The sequence below is a fragment of the Dendrobates tinctorius genome, unplaced genomic scaffold (genome assembly GCF_039654945.1).
Source record: "Dendrobates tinctorius isolate UK_male_01 unplaced genomic scaffold, ASM3965494v1 ptg000164l, whole genome shotgun sequence".
NCBI lineage: Eukaryota > Metazoa > Chordata > Amphibia > Anura > Dendrobatidae > Dendrobates > Dendrobates tinctorius.
In genome coordinates, this window is record NW_027361831.1 from 9717571 (window position 1) to 9737432 (window position 19862).

General features: G+C 50.2%; 1 protein-coding gene across 1 annotated transcript in view; it reads right to left on the reverse strand.

Moving 5' to 3' along the window:
* The window catches only part of LOC141053001 (uncharacterized), a 151239-nt gene extending 132520 nt beyond the window's left edge, over positions 1–18719 (reverse strand). Inside the window, 6 exon segments of the mRNA XM_073550322.1 lie at positions 1003–1100; positions 1184–1304; positions 1388–1567; positions 1697–1802; positions 17679–17855; positions 18581–18719. Coding sequence (XP_073406423.1) covers positions 1003–1100; positions 1184–1304; positions 1388–1567; positions 1697–1774 — 477 coding nt within the window. The 5' untranslated portion in view covers positions 1775–1802; positions 17679–17855; positions 18581–18719.
* Between the last annotated feature and the right edge of the window lie 1143 nt (positions 18720–19862).

Below are 19862 nucleotides of genomic sequence, written 5' to 3' on the forward strand. Positions count from 1 at the left end.
CTTTATTTAAAACTTCTCTACTATTGTCTTCCTGCTTTTTTTTTTCATTTGAGAATTCCAGTTCATGCTGGAATACTCAAATAGGATGTCATCAGGAAGCCGGGGCTGCAGTCACTGCCATAGTTGCTTTCCCCACCCTCAAAACGAAACGTAATCAGTAACATCCCTTTTAGGGACTGGGCTAATCCCTAATCTATTGAGCATGTGTTGGTTGTTAATTCCGGTGCATGCTCAGTATGCGTTTCCTGCTGACAGTGATATATTCCTTCGCGCAGTGACAGTGAGCTCCCTTGTTGGCTCCAGTGAGAAGTGATGAGCCACCAAGAGAGTGCACCGTCAGTGTGCATTATGAGGAAAGAACGCAACGCAAACAAGTAAAGCAGAGACCAGACAGCAAATCAGACATCACCATCCTCAAACGGGACGTCATCAGATGACAAAACATATACACACTCATAGACAAATGGAGAAGTCACATCTATGATCAGCTCTAATCCTGCCATCTCCACTGTTCTCATTACATAAGTATGAGGCTATATGCAAACGCTGTGGATTGGTCTGCAGATTTTTTTTTCTGCGGAACCGCAGGTAAAACCGCAGGTAAAATGACCGGTTTTACCTGCGGATTGGCCTGCGGTTTTCCCAGCGGTTTATCATCTCTACAATGGAGGAGATGGTAACACGCAGCAGAATCCGCAGAAAAGAATTTACATGTCATTTCTTTCTGTGGATTCAAAACCGCAACTTAACCGCAGTTAAAAATCCGCAGCATGTGCACAGCAGAATGTAAATCTCATAGGATAACATACTACTGTACACTGTCTGCAGAACTGCTGCAGTTCTGCTGCGGCCAAAACCGCAGTGGAACCACAGCAAAAACCGCAGCGTGTGCACATAGCCTAAAACATATAATACTGGTGGATAAAACAAGACTGAACACAAGACCTTCACAGCCGTCTACACATCATAGGGGAGATCTCATGACACCTTCTCTCCATCTACCTGATGATCCTGAGGAACATTAGGATCTTCTTGTTTACAGTCCTGTGGAAGAAGAGGACGGGGACATCTCTCTGGTGTTGTCCTCTTACTGGATGGACCTGAAGGAAACACATACAGGGACTGAATTCATTCTTTACGTACAAACAATTATAGGCTGTGTGTATTTAGACCTGTCTATTACCTGATCTGAGGGGCTGAAGAACTTCCATCATGATGTCCTTGTACAAACATTTGTGTTCTTCTAAATACTCCCACTCCTCCATGGAGAAATAGACGGCGACATCCTGACACCTTACAGGAACCTGACACATACAATGATACTGTCACCCCCCCTATCCCTTCATAGCGTTACTGTATAATGTCCCAGCATTCCCAGCAGTGTCACCTCTCCAGTCAGCAGCTCAATCATCTTGTAGGTGAGTTCTAGGATCTTCTGGTCATTGATGTCCTCATGTATCAGGGGGTGAGGTGGAGTCCCCGTGATTGGGCTCAGGGGTCTTCCCCATCCCTCAGACACAGGGACCTGACAGCGCTTACTAGAGGTCTTCTTCACTACTGTGTAATCCTGGTTATGGAGAGACACATTAATAAATCTCACTACAGACATTTCCAGAGTCCTCACCTCTCCAGTTCTGTCCATCTGTTATTCCCATAGATAAGAATGATGTAATGTGACGTCATCAGAATCTCTCACCTCTCCAGTAAGCTGGAAGAGGATCTCTAGGGTGAGGTGTAATATCCTCTCTGCCATTTTGTCCCTGTCCCTATCCATCCTTTATGGCATTTGAAATTGTAGGGACCTGAATGAAAAGAAGATGATCCGATGTAACATCAAAAAGAATTTTAGGCAATAATACAATTACTGGAGATATGGGGAAACATATGAGGAGATACAACATAGATGTTGAATCTCATCTCATATTGACTAGAACGCAAGCTGAATTGCTGATTACGGACTTATTCAGACATCTGATATTCTCAAGAATGAGAAAAAGGAATCAATCGGGAAAAAAAGGAATCAGCTCGGTCGTCGGAAAAAATCACAGACATGTGAATGGCCCCATAGAATATCACAGGTACGAATGCCATCTGTGTAAACCACGGATAACATTCATTCGAGAACATCAAATGTATAAATACATCCTAAGACCACTCCTCCATTCTCCCAGTCAATGGCTACTGCTTCAGCCACTGATTGACCTAAGCAGTTGAGGCACTAAAATAGTGAGGGATCATTATTGTATTACTATTTTTATCATTTTCCAAAATTTAGTTTCTTTCTGTACATCAACTATTAAATCCTATATATTTTAGACCACACACAACAAGCAGTTTCTTCCTTGGAGCCTCCAGCTTACTACATTTATGATAGACTCATCTTCCTTAGGCTGGAGTCACAGTAGAGAGAAATACGGGCGAGTGCTATGTGAGAAAAAAAAAAAAAAAAAAAAAATCGCATAGCACTCGGACCAATGTTAATCTATGGGGCAGCTCCCATCATCCGTTTTTTTTCTCGCCCGTATTATACATGGGAGAGAAATCATATCTCGGCCGAGACTCGCCAATGCAAGTCTATTGGGGCGAGAAAAAAAACGGATTACACACGGACCATGCATGTGACTTGCGAGAAATACGCACCGGTGTCCTTTAGAAAAGCCGGCAATTCAGAGCGCTATACTGTAAAATCACACTAACATTTTAAAATAGAATAGAATACATGTTTACACATAGTATAGATAAAGGGAACACTTAAACAACAGAATATAACTCCAAGCAAATCAAACTTCTGTGAAATCAAACTGTCCACTTAGGAAGCGACACTGAGTGACAATCAATTTCACATGCTGTTGTTGTGCAAATGGAATAGACAAAAGATGGAAATTATTGACAATTATCAAGATACCCTCAATAAAGGAGTGGTTCTACAGGTGGGGACCACAGACCACATCTCAGTACCAATGCTTTCTGGCTGATGTTTTGGTCACCGTGAGGCTGGAGAGCTCTGGGAGTTGAACCCTCAGGACCGTGACGACGAACCTCCCTAGGGCGAGCTGGCCAGGTGTACCACCCCCTATACAGGGAGCGTTAGGGGCAGACCCAGGGGAGACTATCGCCACGGAAGCTGATACCTGGGGACAACCGGAGGGAGACGCAGGCAGGGGACGTGCAGGCGAACAGACGGGAGATGGCGACTACCACAGGGGAGAGTGCTGTAGCCGTGAGGATGGTGGTGGACAGCCAGGGAGGTGGCAGGAACGGGTAGCGGATGAGGCACTGGAACAGGCAGAGGAAGGCAGGAACGGACTGGACCTGGAAGGGAACACAGGAGGGTAACAAGTAGGGAAACTAGCGGGAAACCAGGAAAGGTACGAAGCGCAGAGACAGAAGGAACGCAGGAGAGCGTGGACCCAATATCAGAACGTGAACCACAATTGATAGTCAGGCAGAGAGCATAGGGAGTGGCTGCCTGATATAGGGCACACTGTAGAACTTCCGGGTCAGGGTGCGGCAGAGTCATGGGGCCAAGGGATAGGGCGCCTAGTCTAGGGGAGCGTGCGCCTGCGTACCTGAGAGGGAGCAGAGGCCGGCTGCAGGACAGGAGAGGCATTTGATGGACAGGCGCCAGCAGTGGGGGCGGGCCGAGAGGACCGGAAGCGCCGGAGAGACCAGGGCGGCGTGGAGGCACGGGAGGCAGCGGGAGCTGCCGGTGCCTTGACGGAAGGAGCCGCAGCAGAGGCGGACAGAGCGGTGGCAGCAGGAGCACGGCCAGGGAGAGCAGTGGCGGTCAGAGCAGCGGCCGCCGAAGCCGCAGGACGAGCGGGAGTCGGGAGGTGAGCGTGACAGTACCCCCCTCCTTACGCCCCCTCTTCTTAAGACCAAAAAGGAATCTGGCTAGGATACGAGGAGCCTGAATGCTTTCCCGGGGCTCCCAAGATCTCTCCTCGGGACCGAAACCCTTCCAGTCAATTAAGAAGAGGATCTTACCTCTGGATCTTTTCATTGCAAGAAAGTCTTTCACTTTAAAGACATCCTGTGCGGACACAGGCGGGGGCGAGCGACCAGTGGAAGGTTGAAAGCAGTTAAGGATAACAAGCTTGAAGAGAGAAGCATGGAAAGAATTAGGAATCCTTAGCAAGGCGGGAAGTTTTAACTTTTAGGCCACATCATTGATACGAGCCAAGACCTCAAACGGACCTATGTACCGAGGACCCAGTTTATACGAGGGTTGCTTCAGACGGAAAATTTTGAAGACAGCCATACTTTATCTCCAGGTTGGTACAGTGGAGAATCCAGGCGTTTTTTATCGGCATGTCCCTTGATCCTGCCCTGAGCACGATCAAGCGCGGTTTTGGTCTCCCGCCAGACCCTGGAGAACTCCTCGGTCAGAAGATCGGCCGCTGGCACACCCGAGACAGGAGGTACCGGCAGAAGAACTCTTGGATGTGGCCCGTGGACAATAAAGAAGGGTGATTTGGAGGAGGACTCACTGGTATGGTTGTTGTAGGTGAACTCGGCCCACGGGAGTAGGCTGGACCAGTCTTTCTGGTGGGCGTTGGAAAAATGCCGGAGATAAGTCACAAGGATTTGATTTGTACTTTCTGCCTGGCCGTTGGTCTGGGAATGGTAGGAAGAGAAGTCCAACGTTACTTCCATCATACTGCACAGGGCCCTCCAAAACCGCGAGGTGAACGGAACCCCTCTGTCAAAAACGATATGCTTGGGGAAGCCGTGAATCCGGAAAACATGGGTGACGAAGATCCTCGCCAACTCTGGCGCGGAGGGTAAGCCTGGCAGAGCAATAAAATGGGCCATCTTGGAAAACCGATCCACCACGTCCAAGATGACGGTGTGGCCAGAAGACCGAGGCAGATCAGTAATAAAGTCCATTGCGACATGCTGCCAGGGAGCCGAAGGAACCGAAAGCGGGTGTAAGAGTCCGGAGGGTAGGTGCCGAGGGACTTTGTTTCTGGCACATGATGTCATGGAATGCCTAGGTTACTTTAGGCAAAAACCCCGGGACCCCTGTGATGTCCCTCAGACTAGGGGAACCCTGTCTGTCCCTCTACCCAGGGTTTACACTGAAGGTGTGCCTGCCTGAGCCTCCACCCTGTCCCTGTCTCCTGTCCAGCCCTAAGCTGAACCCACCTCCCTCCACCCAGTGAGGGGACCAGACACCAGACCCCACAAATACGTATGGACAGGGGTAAAAGAAAACACCACACAGTAAATACACAAGGGAATACAATAATGTGCAAGGGCAACCAAATATATATATATAACAGATTGGAGAAAGAACCACTGAGGGATATACTGCACCAGATATCAGACGCTCCAACACCACCACTGCTGACCGGTATTGCTAGCACTAGGCTAAAGCTATAGTCGGCGACGCCCATAGTCAGGACGAACTATTTAAAGACCTAGGGCGTGGCCCAGCCCTCAGCCAGCATGACAACCTGGTTAACCCTATCCCGACTGGAACAGAATACCCAACAGGGTATTACCGCTGTCTGCCGGACACCCTGGTGTGAACAGTGTCCGACATGACAGTACCCCGCCTTCTACGAGGGACCTCCGGAACCTCACCATGTCGAGGACCTGGCTTGTCCGGATGGCGACGATGGAACATAGTAACCAGTCGATCAGCATGAATGTCAGAGGCCGGCACCCATGTCCTCTCCTCAGGACCATAGCCACGCCAGTGGACCAGGTACTGTAGAGTGCGACGCACAACCCTAGAGTCCACCACTTTGGACACCTCAAATTCCAACGCGCCATCCACCAAGACGGGAGGTGGTGGCCCGGGGGAACCATCCACCAAACCCACGACCTTCTTTAGCAATGCTTTGTGAAATACATTATGAATCTTATACACAGCCGGCAACTCCAAACGAAATGCCACGGGGTTGACCACTGCGGAGATTCTAAATGGGCCAATGAACCTGGGACCCAACTTAAGTGACGGTATCTTGAGCTTAATGTTCCTAGTAGATAACCACACCCAATCACCCACACACAGGTCCGGACCTGGCACACGTCTGCAGTCAGCCACCCGTTTGTACCTGGAACCCACCTTCAACAAGCGCTGCTTGACTCTCCTCCAAACAGACGACAATTGAGCTCCCAACTGGTCCTCCTCAGGGACGCCAACTGAGCACCCCTGACGCAAGGTGCAAAATTGAGGATGTTGACCATACACACAAAAAAAAGGAGATTCCCCAGACGATTCCTGGCAATGGTTGTTTATTGCGAATTCTGCCAGAGGAAGAAACGCTGACCACTCTTCCTGATTGTCGGAAATAAAGCAGCGCAAGTATTGCTCCAGGTTTTGGTTCATCCGCTCAGTCTGTCCATTCGACTGAGGGTGGAAAGCCGATGAATGAGATAATTTGATTCCAAGGCGAGAACAAAAAGCTCTCCAAAACTTTGCCACAAACTGCGTACCTCGATCAGACACAATGTCAGACGGGACACCATGAAGTCTGACCACCTCGCGAATAAATATCTGAGCAAGAGTCTTAGCATTGGGCAAAGACGGTAAAGCAACGAAATGTGACATTTTGGAGAACCTATCAACAATTACCAAAATGACCGAGTTCCCTGCCGAGGCGGGCAAGTCAGTAATAAAATCCATGGAAATCTCAGTCCATGGCTTACTGGGCACCCCGAGAGGCTGCAAGCTACCAGCGGGACGGGAACGAGGAGTCTTGGCCCGTGCGCACGTGTTACAGGCAGCCACATATGAGGCCACATCCTGCCGGATTTTAGGCCACCAAAAACGACGCGATACCAGTTCCAGAGTGCTCTTAACCCCTGGATGACCTGCCAGTACCGTGTCGTGATGTTCGCCCAACACTCTAGAGCGTAGATGTAGCGGCACAAAAGATTTATTAGCAGGCAACCCCGGCGGTACCACCTCCTGAGCCTCCGCAATCTCTGCCTCAATCTCTGTCGTGATGGCAGATACCACCACACCCTTTTGGAGAATAGGCACCGGCTCTTCACATAACTCTCCACCAGGAAAACACCTGGATAAAGCGTCTGCCTTAACATTCTTCGACCCAGGGCGATAGGTAACAATGAAGTTGAACCGGGTGAAGAATAATGCCCAGCGAGCCTGTCTGGAGGACAGGCGCTTAGCAGATTCTAAATAAAGCAAATTCTTATGGTCGGTTATCACAGTAATCTGATGAACAGCCCCCTCCAAGAAGTGTCGCCACTCCTCAAATGCCAATTTGATGGCCAATAGTTCCCTGTTGCCAATATCATAATTACGCTCCGCAGGCGACAGCTTCTTGGAGAAGAAGGCACACGGATGCAACTTGGCCCAAGAAGGGCCCTGAGACAGTACAGCCCCCACTCCAACCTCCGACGCATCCACCTCCACGACAAACGGTAAGGAGACATCGGGCTGCACCAGAATGGGCGCTGAGGCAAAACTATTCTTGAGGAATTCAAACGCCTGTACCGCAGGCTCAGACCAGTCAGAAAAGTCGGTACCCTTCTTAGTCATGTCAGTCAGTGGTTTGGCAATCATAGAGAAGTTCTTAATAAATTTCCTATAGTAATTGGAGAAGCCAAGAAATCGCTGAAGCGCCTTAAGATTATCAGGCCGATCCCAATGTAGTACCGCCTGCACCTTTGCGGTGTCCATCTTAAAACCTGAGGCGGAGATTATATAACCCAAGAACGGTAGCTCCTGTACGAAAAACACACATTTTTCAAGCTTGACATAGAGCCTGTTCTCTCTGAGCAACTGCAGAACCTGTCTAACATGCTCTATATTTGTATCATGGTCGCGAGAGAAAATGAGGATGTCGTCAAGATAAATTATAACGAACCTCCCCAACAACTGAGAGAAGACATCATTAATGAAGTGTTGAAAGACCGCCGGTGCCATAGTCAACCCAAACGGCATTACCAAACTCTCAAAGTGACCCTCAGGGGTATTGAACGCTGTCTTCCACTCATCCCCCTGACGGACTCTTATAAGATTGTACGCCCCCCTGAGGTCCAGTTTGGAGAACCACCTGGCACCAACCACTTGGTTGAATAAATCGGGTATAAGTAGCATAGGGTAAGGATCACGGACTGTAATCTGGTTGAGTTCTCTGAAATCCAGACACGGGCGTAAACCGCCATCCTTCTTTTTAACAAAGAAGAAGCCAGCAGCCAGAGGAGAAGAGGAAGGTCTAATATGACCCTTGCTCAGGCTATCCGCAATGTATTCCTTGAGAGCTAGCCTCTCGGGACCTGAGATATTAAACATTCTAGCTTTAGGTAACTTGGCCCCTGGTTTCAACCTAATAGCACAGTCATAGGGGCGATGCGGTGGTAGTTCCGAACAACCCTTCTCAGAAAATACATCCGCATAATCCAGCAACGGCTCCGGGATACTGGGGGTCAAAGCGGAAATACATGTAGCCAGGCACCTCTCCTGACACTCCCTGCTCCACTGAATTATATCCTGGGTCTTCCAATCAATAACAGGATTATGCATTGACAACCATGGAAAGCCCAGAACCATCTGAGCCGGTAAGTTACTAAGCACCTTACAAGTTACCCGCTCTGAGTGTAATACTCCGATGTGGAGTTGTATATCCAACACACACTCTGTGATCTCCCCTTGAGACAACGGGGAAGCATTGATGGTAACCACCCGGATGGGGTTCGGCAATTTCTCCACCGGAAATCCCGCTGTATGCGCGAACCTCTCATCAATGAGATTGGCAGCTGAGCCACTAACAATAAATACTGTAATAGAGAGCATTTGCCCCCCAAGTACCACCCTAGCAGGGAGCATACACTGGGAAACCATGACGGAGGATACACAAAGGCTCAGACTAGACTCCTCCAAACCCTCTGAGCCTATCAGTTTTCTGCCGGCGCGCCCTTCTTAGGTACCAGGGGGCAAGCGTTAATAAAATGTCCTCCTTTGCCACAAAAAAAACAGAGCCCCTGCCTTCTGTGCCAAGGACGTTTAGGCTTGTTACTCGGTGACTGTGCTATACCAGCGATCTGCATGGGTTCCACGGATTCACCCGCGGCAACCTCACCGACCACTCCCCCACCTCCCGGAGGCAACGAAACCAGCGCCCCGACGGAGACGTCGCTCTATGCGTACTACAAGTGCCATCGCAGCCTCCAGAGAGGCGGGAGTCTCGTACATTAGGAGAGTCTGTTTAACCCTTCCAGAAACCCCATGCAAAAATTGACTTCTAAGCGCAGGGTCATTCCACTGCGTGTCCACCGCCCAGCGCCGGAATTCCGTGCAGTAATCCTCAGCTGGTCGATCACCCTGTAGCAGTGAGCGTATCTTAGACTCTGCTAAGTTTAATCTATCTGGATCGTCATAGATCAAACCCAGAGCAGAGAAAAAAAAATCTACAGATTCAAATGCCGGTGAGTCTGAAGGGAGTGAAAAGGCCCAGGCCTGTGGGTCACCACTCAGCAAAGAAATCACCAAGCCCACGCGTTGAGCCTCATTACCTGAGGAATGTGGACGCATACGGAAATACAATTTGCATGATTCACGAAACACCGTGAACTTACCACGATCACCAGCAAATCGTTCAGGAAGGGGAAACTTGGGCTCAGTTGCCCTGGCTGCAGCCTCAGCAGGTACTGCAGGAGCTGACAGGCCTTGTTGCTGGACCGCCCCCCTGAGTTCAGTGACCTGTATGGATAGAGCCTCCAGCTGCTTGGTTAGGGAAAGTATAGGATCCATAGTAAGTAACCCCTATATTCCCTTTTTTTTTTTTTTTCACTTTATTATTTGGGCCGACTATAATGTCATGGAATGCCTAGGTTACTTTAGGCAAAAACCCCGGGACCCCTGTGATGTCCCTCAGACTAGGGGAACCCTGTCTGTCCCTCTACCCAGGGTTTACACTGAAGGTGTGCCTGCCTGAGCCTCCACCCTGTCCCTGTCTCCTGTCCAGCCCTAAGCTGAACCCACCTCCCTCCACCCAGTGAGGGGACCAGACACCAGACCCCACAAATACGTATGGACAGGGGTAAAAGAAAACACCACACAGTAAATACAATAATGTGCAAGGGCAACCAAATATATATATATAACAGATTGGAGAAAGAACCACTGAGGGATATACTGCACCAAATATCAGACGCTCCAACACCACCACTGCTGACCGGTATTGCTAGCACTAGGCTAAAGCTATAGTCGGCGACGCCCATAGTCAGGACGAACTATTTAAAGACCTAGGGCGTGGCCCAGCCCTCAGCCAGCATGACAACCTGGTTAACCCTATCCCGACTGGAACAGAATACCCAACAGGGTATTACCGCTGTCTGCCGGACACCCTGGTGTGAACAGTGTCCGACATGACACATGATGGGCAAGAGGCAATAAAACTTCGGACATCTTGAAGAGATGGCCACCAATAAAAACAAGAAATGAGGAGTGTTTTCTTGAGGCCCACATAGCCGGCTAGCTTGGAGGCATGAACCCAGTGTAACACTCGCTTCCTCTCGCTTTCTTGCACGAAGGTCTTACCCGGCGGCAACGAAGTCAAGCTAATGGGTGCGACCATGATGACTTTACTGGGGTCCACAATGTGTGATGGCTCTTCTTCATTATCGGAGACCAGAAAGGACCTGGATAAAGCATCTGCTTTGAGATTCTTGTCACCGGGCCAGAAATGCAGCTCAAAATCGAACCAGGCAAAGAATAGCGACCACCTGGTTTGCTGGGGATTAAGTCTTTGTGCTGACTGGATGTATGCCAAGTTCTTGTGGTCGGTGTAGATTTTAAACCGATGTACAGCTCCTTCCAGAAGATACCGCCACTCCTTCAGGGCCAATTTGATGGCAAGCAGCTCTCTGTCACCAATGGCGTAGTTTCTCTCTGCGGTGGAGAACATCTTAGAGAAAAAACTGCAGGTGAGCAGTCAACCGGAGGAAGATTTCTGGGAAAGAACCGCCCCGGCTCCGATGGCCGATGCGTCTACCTCAAGGATAAAGGGTTTATTAACTTCAGGACGATGGCGTACGGGCGCTGTAGCGAAAGCTTACCTCAAGGTTTGAAAGGCATCTTCAGCCTCCGGGGACCAGACGTGAGGGTTGGCTCCCTTTCAGGTTAAGGCGGAGATAGGAGCGGTCAAGGTAGAAAAAGTGTGGAATAAATTGCCGGTAGTAATTGGCAAAACCAAGGAATCATTGGATTGCCTTGATTCCCTGGGGACGCGGCCATTTGAGCACGGCGGACACTTTTCCCGGGTACATACGTAGGCCAGAGTCAGAAATGATATAACCCAAGAACGGCAGAGAGGACTGCTCGAAGGCGCACTTCTCGAGTTTGGCGTAGAGATGATGCTCTCTTAATCGTAGTAAGACTTGGTGGACGTCTTTTCTGTGGGTAGCCAGGTCCAAGGAAAATACAAGGATATCGTTCAAATACACCACCACACAGGAGTAGAGGAGGTCTCGAAACACGTCGTTGACAAACTCCTGGAACACTACGGGAGCATTGCACAGGCCAAAGGGCATGACCAAATATTCATAGTGGCCGTCTTGGGTATTGAAAGTGGTCTTCCATTCATCTCCGGAACAAATGCGGATTAGATTATAAGCTCCTCGGAGATCCAATTTCGTGAAGACCCGTGCTCCCCGTAGACGGTCGAATAGCTCCGGAATGAGAGGCAGCGAATATTTGTTTTTGATGGTGATATCATTGAGGCCCCAGTAATCAATGCAGGGACGAAGAGATCCATCCTTTTTAACGAAAAAGAACCCAGCTCCTGCAGGCGAAGACGACTTGCGAATAAAGCCCCTGGCCAAGTTTTCTTGGATATATTCGGTCATGGCCAGAGTCTCGGAGGGGGATAGAGGATAGATCCGACCACGAGATGGAGTAGACCATGGGACAAGATCGATTGGGCAATCATAGGGCCGATGCGGGGGCAGGACCTCGCCTCCTTCTTGTTAAAGACGTCCGAAAAAGCCCAATAGGCCGAAGGTAAGTCTGTAGAGACTGAAGTGGGAGGCGTGAAGTTCTTCGGTTGAACGGAAGACAGACATTTGTCTTGACACGACTGACCCCAATGCAGGATATCCCCGGAGCGCCAGTCCAAGATAGGCTCGTGAGTTCTCAACCAGGGTAGGCCCAAGAGGATGGTATGAGATAGCGAGGGCAGCACATAAAAGACTATCTTCTCCCGGTGTAAAGCTCCAATCTGAAGTTCCACTTCTTCGGTGACCTGAGTAACGGACAACCGCAAGAGTCGACCGAAGCAATCTGCCGAGGAGTCTCCAGGGATCGGACAGGGATCCGAAGTCTCTTAACCACCTCGAACTGAATAAAGTTGCACGCTGCGCCCGAATCAATGTAAGCCCACTCAGAGGAACGTTTGGAGCCTATGTGCAAAAGAACGGAGAGAATCAAGGGTAGAGAGGAATCACAAAGGGAGGCCTCTCTTACCTGTCCTAGGCGGAGGCGTTTCCCGGGCGTATAGGACAGGAGAGAAGGAAGTGGGATGCACTCCCACAATAGAAGCAGAGCCTCTGTTCGATCCTCTCTCTCCGACGCTCCTCCACCGGTTTGAGACGATCCACTTGCATGGGTTCCGGTGCAGGAGCCGCAGAAGACGACACTGGGCAGGAGCAGGGCCGACTACGAGCAGCTTGGAGAACGCGAGGTCTTCTCTCTCTAGCAGCCTCGCGGGATCGCTCCTGAAAGCGTAGGTCGATGCGGGTGGCCAGGGAGATCAAATCCTCCAGTGAGGCTGGAGTATCTCGTCCCGCTAACTCGACCAGAGACTCCCCACCAAAAGGCTCCCACCAAGGCCTCATTGTTCCACCCCAACTCTGAGGACAGGGTACGAAACCGAATGGCGTACTGACCTACCGAGAGCGTGCCCTGGTGGAGATTCAACAGCGCCTCGGTAGTAGAGACCAAGCGACCTGGTTCATCGAACACCTTCCGAAAGGTGTCCAGAAAAAAGGAGAGCTGGGAGACAATGGGGTCGTCTCGCTCTCAGAGAGGGTTTACCCAAGCAAGAGCCTCACCCTCCAAGTGGGACACAACAAAAGCCACCTTGGCCCGATCAGTAGGGTACTGCAGAGGGGACAGCTCGAAGTGTAGCTGACATTGATTTAGGAACCCTCTGCATAATTTGGGATCGCCGTTATACCGTGGGGGTTTCGCCAAACGGGGTGGTGGGTGGGGGGTTGCCGTCTAGGCTGGAGCAGAGGCCACAGTCTGGAGAGCCAGTAGACGGTTATCCACTGAGGCCATGTAGTTTAACCCCTTTCCTACAATGGACGTAATATTCCATCCATGTGACCTGGGACCTAATTCCCAAGGACAGAATAGTATGTCTAATGCGATCAGCTGCGCTCATGGGGGGAGTGCAGCTGATCGCGGCCGGGTGTCAGCTGATTATCACAGCTGACACCCGGCACAATGTGTCAGGGGCAGTCACGGACCGCCCCCGACACGTCAACCCCTGGCACACCGCAATCAAACATGATCGCGGTGTACCGGGGGTTAAAGGAAGCATCAGCAGGGAGGGGGCTCCCTCCATGCTTCCCTGCAACCCCCACGGCAGCGCGATGTGCAGCGCCGCTGCGGGGGTCGCCTTCCCTGCAGGACCCCGGATCCAGTATGGCGACGGGGACCTTCGGGGGCCTGCAGGGAGCTGGCTTCCTCACTGCCCGCAGAGCGCAGGCATGAGGAAGCCTGCAGCAGTGGCTGTGACAGATTGACAGATCAGCGATCTGTCACAGGACAGTGATGTCCCCCATGAGACATTATAATAAAGCAAAAAAAAGTGTAAAAATAATTAAAAAAAATATTCCCTAATAAATTCATTTTTTGAAAATAAAAAAACAAAAAAATAATAAAAGTACACATATTTGGTATCGCCGCGTCCGTAATGACCCACCCTATAAAACTGTCTCATTAGTTAACCCCTTTAGCGAACCTCTTAAAAAATAAAAAACGAAGCAAAAAATGATTTATTATCATACCGCCGAACAAAAAGTGCAATAACGCACGATCAAAATGACGCATATAAACATCCATGGTACCGCTGAAAACGTCATCTTGTCCCGCAAAAAACGAGCTGCCACACAGCGTCATCAGCGAAAAAATTAAAAAGTTATAGCTCGCAGAATAAAGCGATGCAAAAATAATTTTTATATAAAATTGTTTTCATTGCAAAAAACCGCCAAAACATAAAAGACATAAATGAGGTATCGCTGTAACCGTACTGACCCGAAGAATAAAAGTGCTTTATCAATTTTACCGCAAGCGGAACCCCCCCAAAAGAAATTCATGAAACGCTGGTTTTTGTTCATTCTGCGTCTCAAAAATCAGAATAAAAAGCGATCAAAAAATGTCACGTGCCCGAAAATGGTACCAATAAAAACGTCAACTCGTCCCGCAAAAAATAAGACCTCACATGACTCGGTGGGTCAAAATATGGAAAAATTATAGCTCTCAAAATGTGGTGATGCATAAACTATTTTTACAATAAAAAACGTCTTTTAGTGTATGACACCTGCCAAACATAAAAACCGCCAGAAATAGTAAATCAAATCCCCCTTTATCTCACCCCCTTAGTTAGGGAAAAATAATAAAATAAAAAAAAAAAAAATATTTATTTCCATTTTCCCATTAGGGCTAGGGTTAGGGTTGGAGTTAGAATTGGGGGATTTCCACTGTTTTGGCACATCAGGGGCTTTCCAAACGCGACATGGCATCCGATCTCAATTCCAGCCAAAAAAGTTAAATGGTGCTGCTTCCCTTTCGAGCTCTGCCATGCGCCCAAATATTGGTTTACCCCCATATATGGGGCATCAGCGTACTCAGGACAAATTGCACAATAACTTTTGGGGTCCTGTTACTCTTGGGAAAATAAAAATTGGGGGTGAAAAGATCATTTTTGTGGAAAAAATATGATTTTTTTTAATTGTACGGCTGTACGTTATAAACTTCTGTGAAGCCCTTGGGGGTTCAAAGTGCTCACCACACAGCTAGATAAGTTCCCTGAGGGGTCTAGTTTCCAAAATGGGGTCACTTGTGGGGTTTTCCACTGTTTAGGCACATCAGGGGCTCTCCAAACGTGGCATGGCGTCCGATCTGAATTCCAGCCAATTTTGCAGTGAAAAAGTCAAACGGCGCTCCTTCCCTTCCGAGTTCTGCCATGCGCCCAAACAGTGGTTCCCCCCACATATCAGGTATCGGCGTACTCAGGACAAATTGCACAATAACTTTTGCAGTCCAAGGGTAACAAGTAGGGAAACTAGTGGGAAACCAGGAACGGTACGAAGCGCAGAGACAGAAGGAACGCAGGAGAGTGTGGACCCGATATCAGAACGTGAACCACAATTGATAGTCAGGCAGAGAGCATAGGGAGGGGCTGCCTGATATAGGGCACGCTGTAGAACTTCCGGGTCAGGGTGTGGCAGAGTCATGGGGCCAAGGGATAGGGCGCCTAGTCTAGGGGGGCGTGCGCCTGCGTACCTGAGAGGGAGCAGAGGCCGGCCGCAGGACAGGAGAGGCATTTGATGGACAGGCACCAGCAGTGGGGGCGGGCCGAGAGGACCGGAAGCGCCGGAGAGACCAGGGCGGCGTGGAGGCACGGGAGGCAGCGGGAGCCGCCGGTGCCATGACGGAAGGAGCCGCAGCAGAGGCAGACAGAGCAGCGGCGGCAGGAGCACGGCCAGGGAGAGCCGCGGCAGCGACGGTCAGAGCAGCGGCCGCCGAAGCCGCAGGACGAGCGGGAGCCGGGGAGGTGAGCGTGACAGTCACTTTTGAATGTTGGTTGTGCTTTCACACTCGTGGTAGCATGAGACAGACTCTACAACCCACACAAGTGGCTCAGGTAGTGCAGCTCATCCAGGATGGCACATTGATGTGAGCTGTGGCAAGAAGGTTTGTGTGTCTGACAGAGTAGTGTCCAGAGTCTGGAGGCGCTAACATGAGATAGGCCAGTACACCAGGAGATATGGAGGGGGCCGTAGGAGGGCAACAACCCAGCAGCAGGACCGCTACCTCCTGTTCCTCCTCCTGTTCCTCCTTGCACTAAGGCTGAGGTAGAGGTCCTGCTGCTGGGTTGTTGCCCTCCTACGGCCCCCTCCACGTCTCCTGGTGTACTGACCTGTCTCGTGGTAGCGCCTCCAGCCTCTGGACACTACGCTGACCGACAGCAAATCTTCCTGCAAAATCTTGTGTGAAAGCACAACCAACATTCAAAAGTGATCAAAACATCAGCCAGAAAGCATTGGTATTGAGATGTGGTCTGTGGTCCCCACCTGCAGAACCACTCCTTTATTGAGGGTGTCTTGATAATTACCAATAATTTCCATCTGTTGTCTATTCTATTCCATTTGCACAACAGCATGTGAAATTGATTGTCAATCAGTGTTACTTCCTAAGTGGACAGTTTGATTTCACAGAAGTTTGATTTACTTGGAGTTATATTCTGTTGTTTAAGTGTTCCCTGTATTTTTTTGAGCAGTGTGTGTATATATATATATATATATATATATATATATATATATATACCCATTATATGTCCACTTTACAAGCCGGCAAGAAAATGTCACATGGATACTTTGATGCGAGGAGATCGCATCCTCGCATTGGACACGGATGACATACGGATCACTGTTCATGAAACACTTGTGCAATTCTAGTCCGTTAAAAAAGGAACGATTTTTTATACGTCTAGTGTGACTCCGGCCTTAATGTGAATTCAGGTCTCATTTACTGACGCTGGAATCGGCACTAGCAGTACTACAGCTCTATAAACATATTTGACAAGATTTCATCATTGACTGCACTACCACCAGCCACCTATAGTCCCGTGAAAAACTATTCATACCCTGTGAACTTTTTAGGCATTTTTGCACATTACACTTACAGGTTTAAATGTATTTTATTGGGATTTTATGCAATATACCAACCCAAAGTATCAAGTATTTATGAAATGTAAATTAATAAGTGATATGTGGCTTTCTAAATATTTTAAAAATATTCATCTGAAACTGTGACATGCATTTGTATTCAGCCACCTGTAGTCTGATACCTCTAAATAAAATCCTGAGTAACCAATTGCCTCCAGAAGTCACATAATTAGAAAATTGCTGGTCACGGACGGCTCCATCCAATGCTGCAGATAAGCCCCAGATGTAACCTGAAAGATAAGAAAAACGAATTAGATTATACTCACCTGGGGGGCGGTCCGGTCCGATGAGTGTCGCGGTCCGGTTCGGTGCCTCCCATCTTCTAGCGATGACGTCCTCCTTCTTACTTCTGCCTTGGCTCCTGCGCAGGCGTACTATATCTGCTCTGTTGAGGGCAGAGTAAAGTATTGCAGTGCGCAGGCGTCGGACCTCTCTGACCTTTTCCGGCGCCTGCGCACTGCAGTACTCTGCTTTGCCCTCTACAGGGCAGATATAGTACGCCTGCGCAGGAGCCGCGGCAGAAGTAAGAAGGAGGACACCATCACTAGAAGATGGGAGGCGCCGGACTGCGACACCCACCGCCCCCCGGTGAGTATAATCTAACTTGTTTTTCTTATCCTTCAGGTTACAGAATGCTGTAGAGAAGCCCCTGATGGCGGTGGCCGCAGCTCAATGCCCAAAAATGGGGTGACAGATTCCCTTTAAACCTCACCTCTACCCATATCTAAAAACTATCTACTCACATTCACATCGCTGTCCTCTTCACCTGCACCCTCAAAGTCCAGCAGCAAGCACTCACGTGCAGAATTCTCTCACATCTTGACGCTCTTCTACCGATGTCCTACAGATCTTCACTCCACGACTCAGCCACTGGTTTCCACAACTTCAAACTATAGCATCAATTATTGACATGGTTGTCCCTTTCGAAAACAACAAAAGGCGATGAATAAATAGCCAGCCCTTACGCAGCACTGTACTAGATGAGGAATATGTGTTTCCTGTCTCTCACAGTTGGGTCATATGGATAAGGGTATGTCTCCACGTTCAGGAAACCGCGGGTTGGACGCTACGTACAGTCACAGAGTCCAATCTGCAGCAGCCAGATGTTACAGCATAGTGGAGAGGATTTATTAAACACTATGCGAGCCTCCGGCATCCCTGCATATACACACATGTGGCCCGTCTTTATAGACCGCGGCATGTCTATTTGTCTTAAGGAGATGTTCAATCTCCACAAGATAAATTACACAGTCTATGTATAGGATGCGCAATGTATAGCCAGCAGCACTTTAGGTGGAGCTGCGTCCTCTCCGCAGCATTTCCTTAATATGGAAACATACCCTTAGAAGAGCAACAAAAAAATGTTAGAAAGTGGCAACATAAAACCACTGCACTGGTCTCAGTAGTGAAGGGGTTACTGCCCCCCTGTGCCCAGTAATGGAGGGGTTACTGCCCCCTGTGCCCAGTAATGGAGGGGTTACTGCCCCCTGTGCCCAGTAATGGAGGGGTTACTGCCCCCTGTGCCCAGTAATGGAGGGGTTACTGCCCCCTGTGCCCAGTAATGGAGGGGTTACTGCCCCCTGTGCCCAGTAATGGAGGGGTTACTGCTCCCTGTGCCCAGTAATGGGGAATCTCCAGCACCTACCTCCACCTGCAGAGCCGCACTCCACATATATGGCTGCTCTGTGCGCACAGGACCTGGGATGAGGTCACAGGAGGGGAGGAGTCAGGGGCCACATGATCAGGGGCCTCAGTGTATGCAGGACTCTGCTGTGCTGGTTGTCATGGTGCTGGATGAGGGGAAGTTTCTGTGTGGGGTCAGGAGGGGTTTACAGGGGGGATGTAGCAGAGCCGTGTGTGTACGAGGTGTGCGGAGCGGAGCCGTGTGTGTACAAGGTGTACGGAGCAGAGCCGCGTGTGTACGAGGTGTACGGAGCGGAGCCGCGTGTTTACAAGGTGTACGGAGCGGAGCCGCGCGTGTACGAGGTGTACGGAGCGGAGCCGTGTGTGTACGAGGTGTACGGAGCGGAGCCGCCTGTTAGAAGTGTACGGAGCAGAGCCGTGTGTGTACGAGGTGTACGGAGCGGAGCCGCGTGTTTACAAGGTGTACGGAGCGGAGCCGCGCGTGTACGAGGTGTACGGAGCGGAGCCGTGTGTGTACGAGGTGTACGGAGCGGAGCCGCCTGTTAGAAGTGTACGGAGCAGAGCCGTGTGTGTACGAGGTGTACGGAGCGGAGCCGCGTGTGTACGAGGTGTACGGAGCAGAGCCGTGTGTGTACGAGGTGTACGGAGCGGAGCCGCGTGTGTACGAGGTGTACGGAGCGGAGCCGCGTGTGTACGAGGTATACGGAGCGGAGCCGTGTGTGTACGAGGTGTACGGAGCGGAGCCGCGTGTGTACGGAGCAGAGCCATGTGTGCGATGTGTATGGAGCAGAGCCGTGTGTGTACGAGGTGTACAGAGCAGAGCCGCGTGTGTACGAGGTGTACGGAGCGGAGCCGCGTGTGTACGAGGTGTACGGAGCGGAGCCATGTGTGTGCGATGTGTATGGAGCAGAGCCGTGTGTGTACGAGGTGTACAGAGCAGAGCCGCGTGTGTACGAGGTGTACGGAGCGGAGCCGCGTGTGTACGAGGTGTACGGAGCGGAGCCGCGTGTGTACGAGGTGTACGGAGCGGAGCCGTATGTGTACGATGTGTACGGAGCGGAGCCGCGTGTGTACGAGGTGTACGGAGCAGAGCCGTGTTTGTATGAGGTGTACGGAGCGGAGCCGTGTGTGTGATGTGTATGGAGCAGAGCCGTGTGTGTACGAGGTGTACAGAGCAGAGCCGCGTGTGTACGAGGTGTACGGAGCGGAGCCGCGTGTGTACAAGGTGTACGGAGCGGAGCCGTGTGTGTACGATGTGTACAGAGCGGAGCCGTGTGTGTACG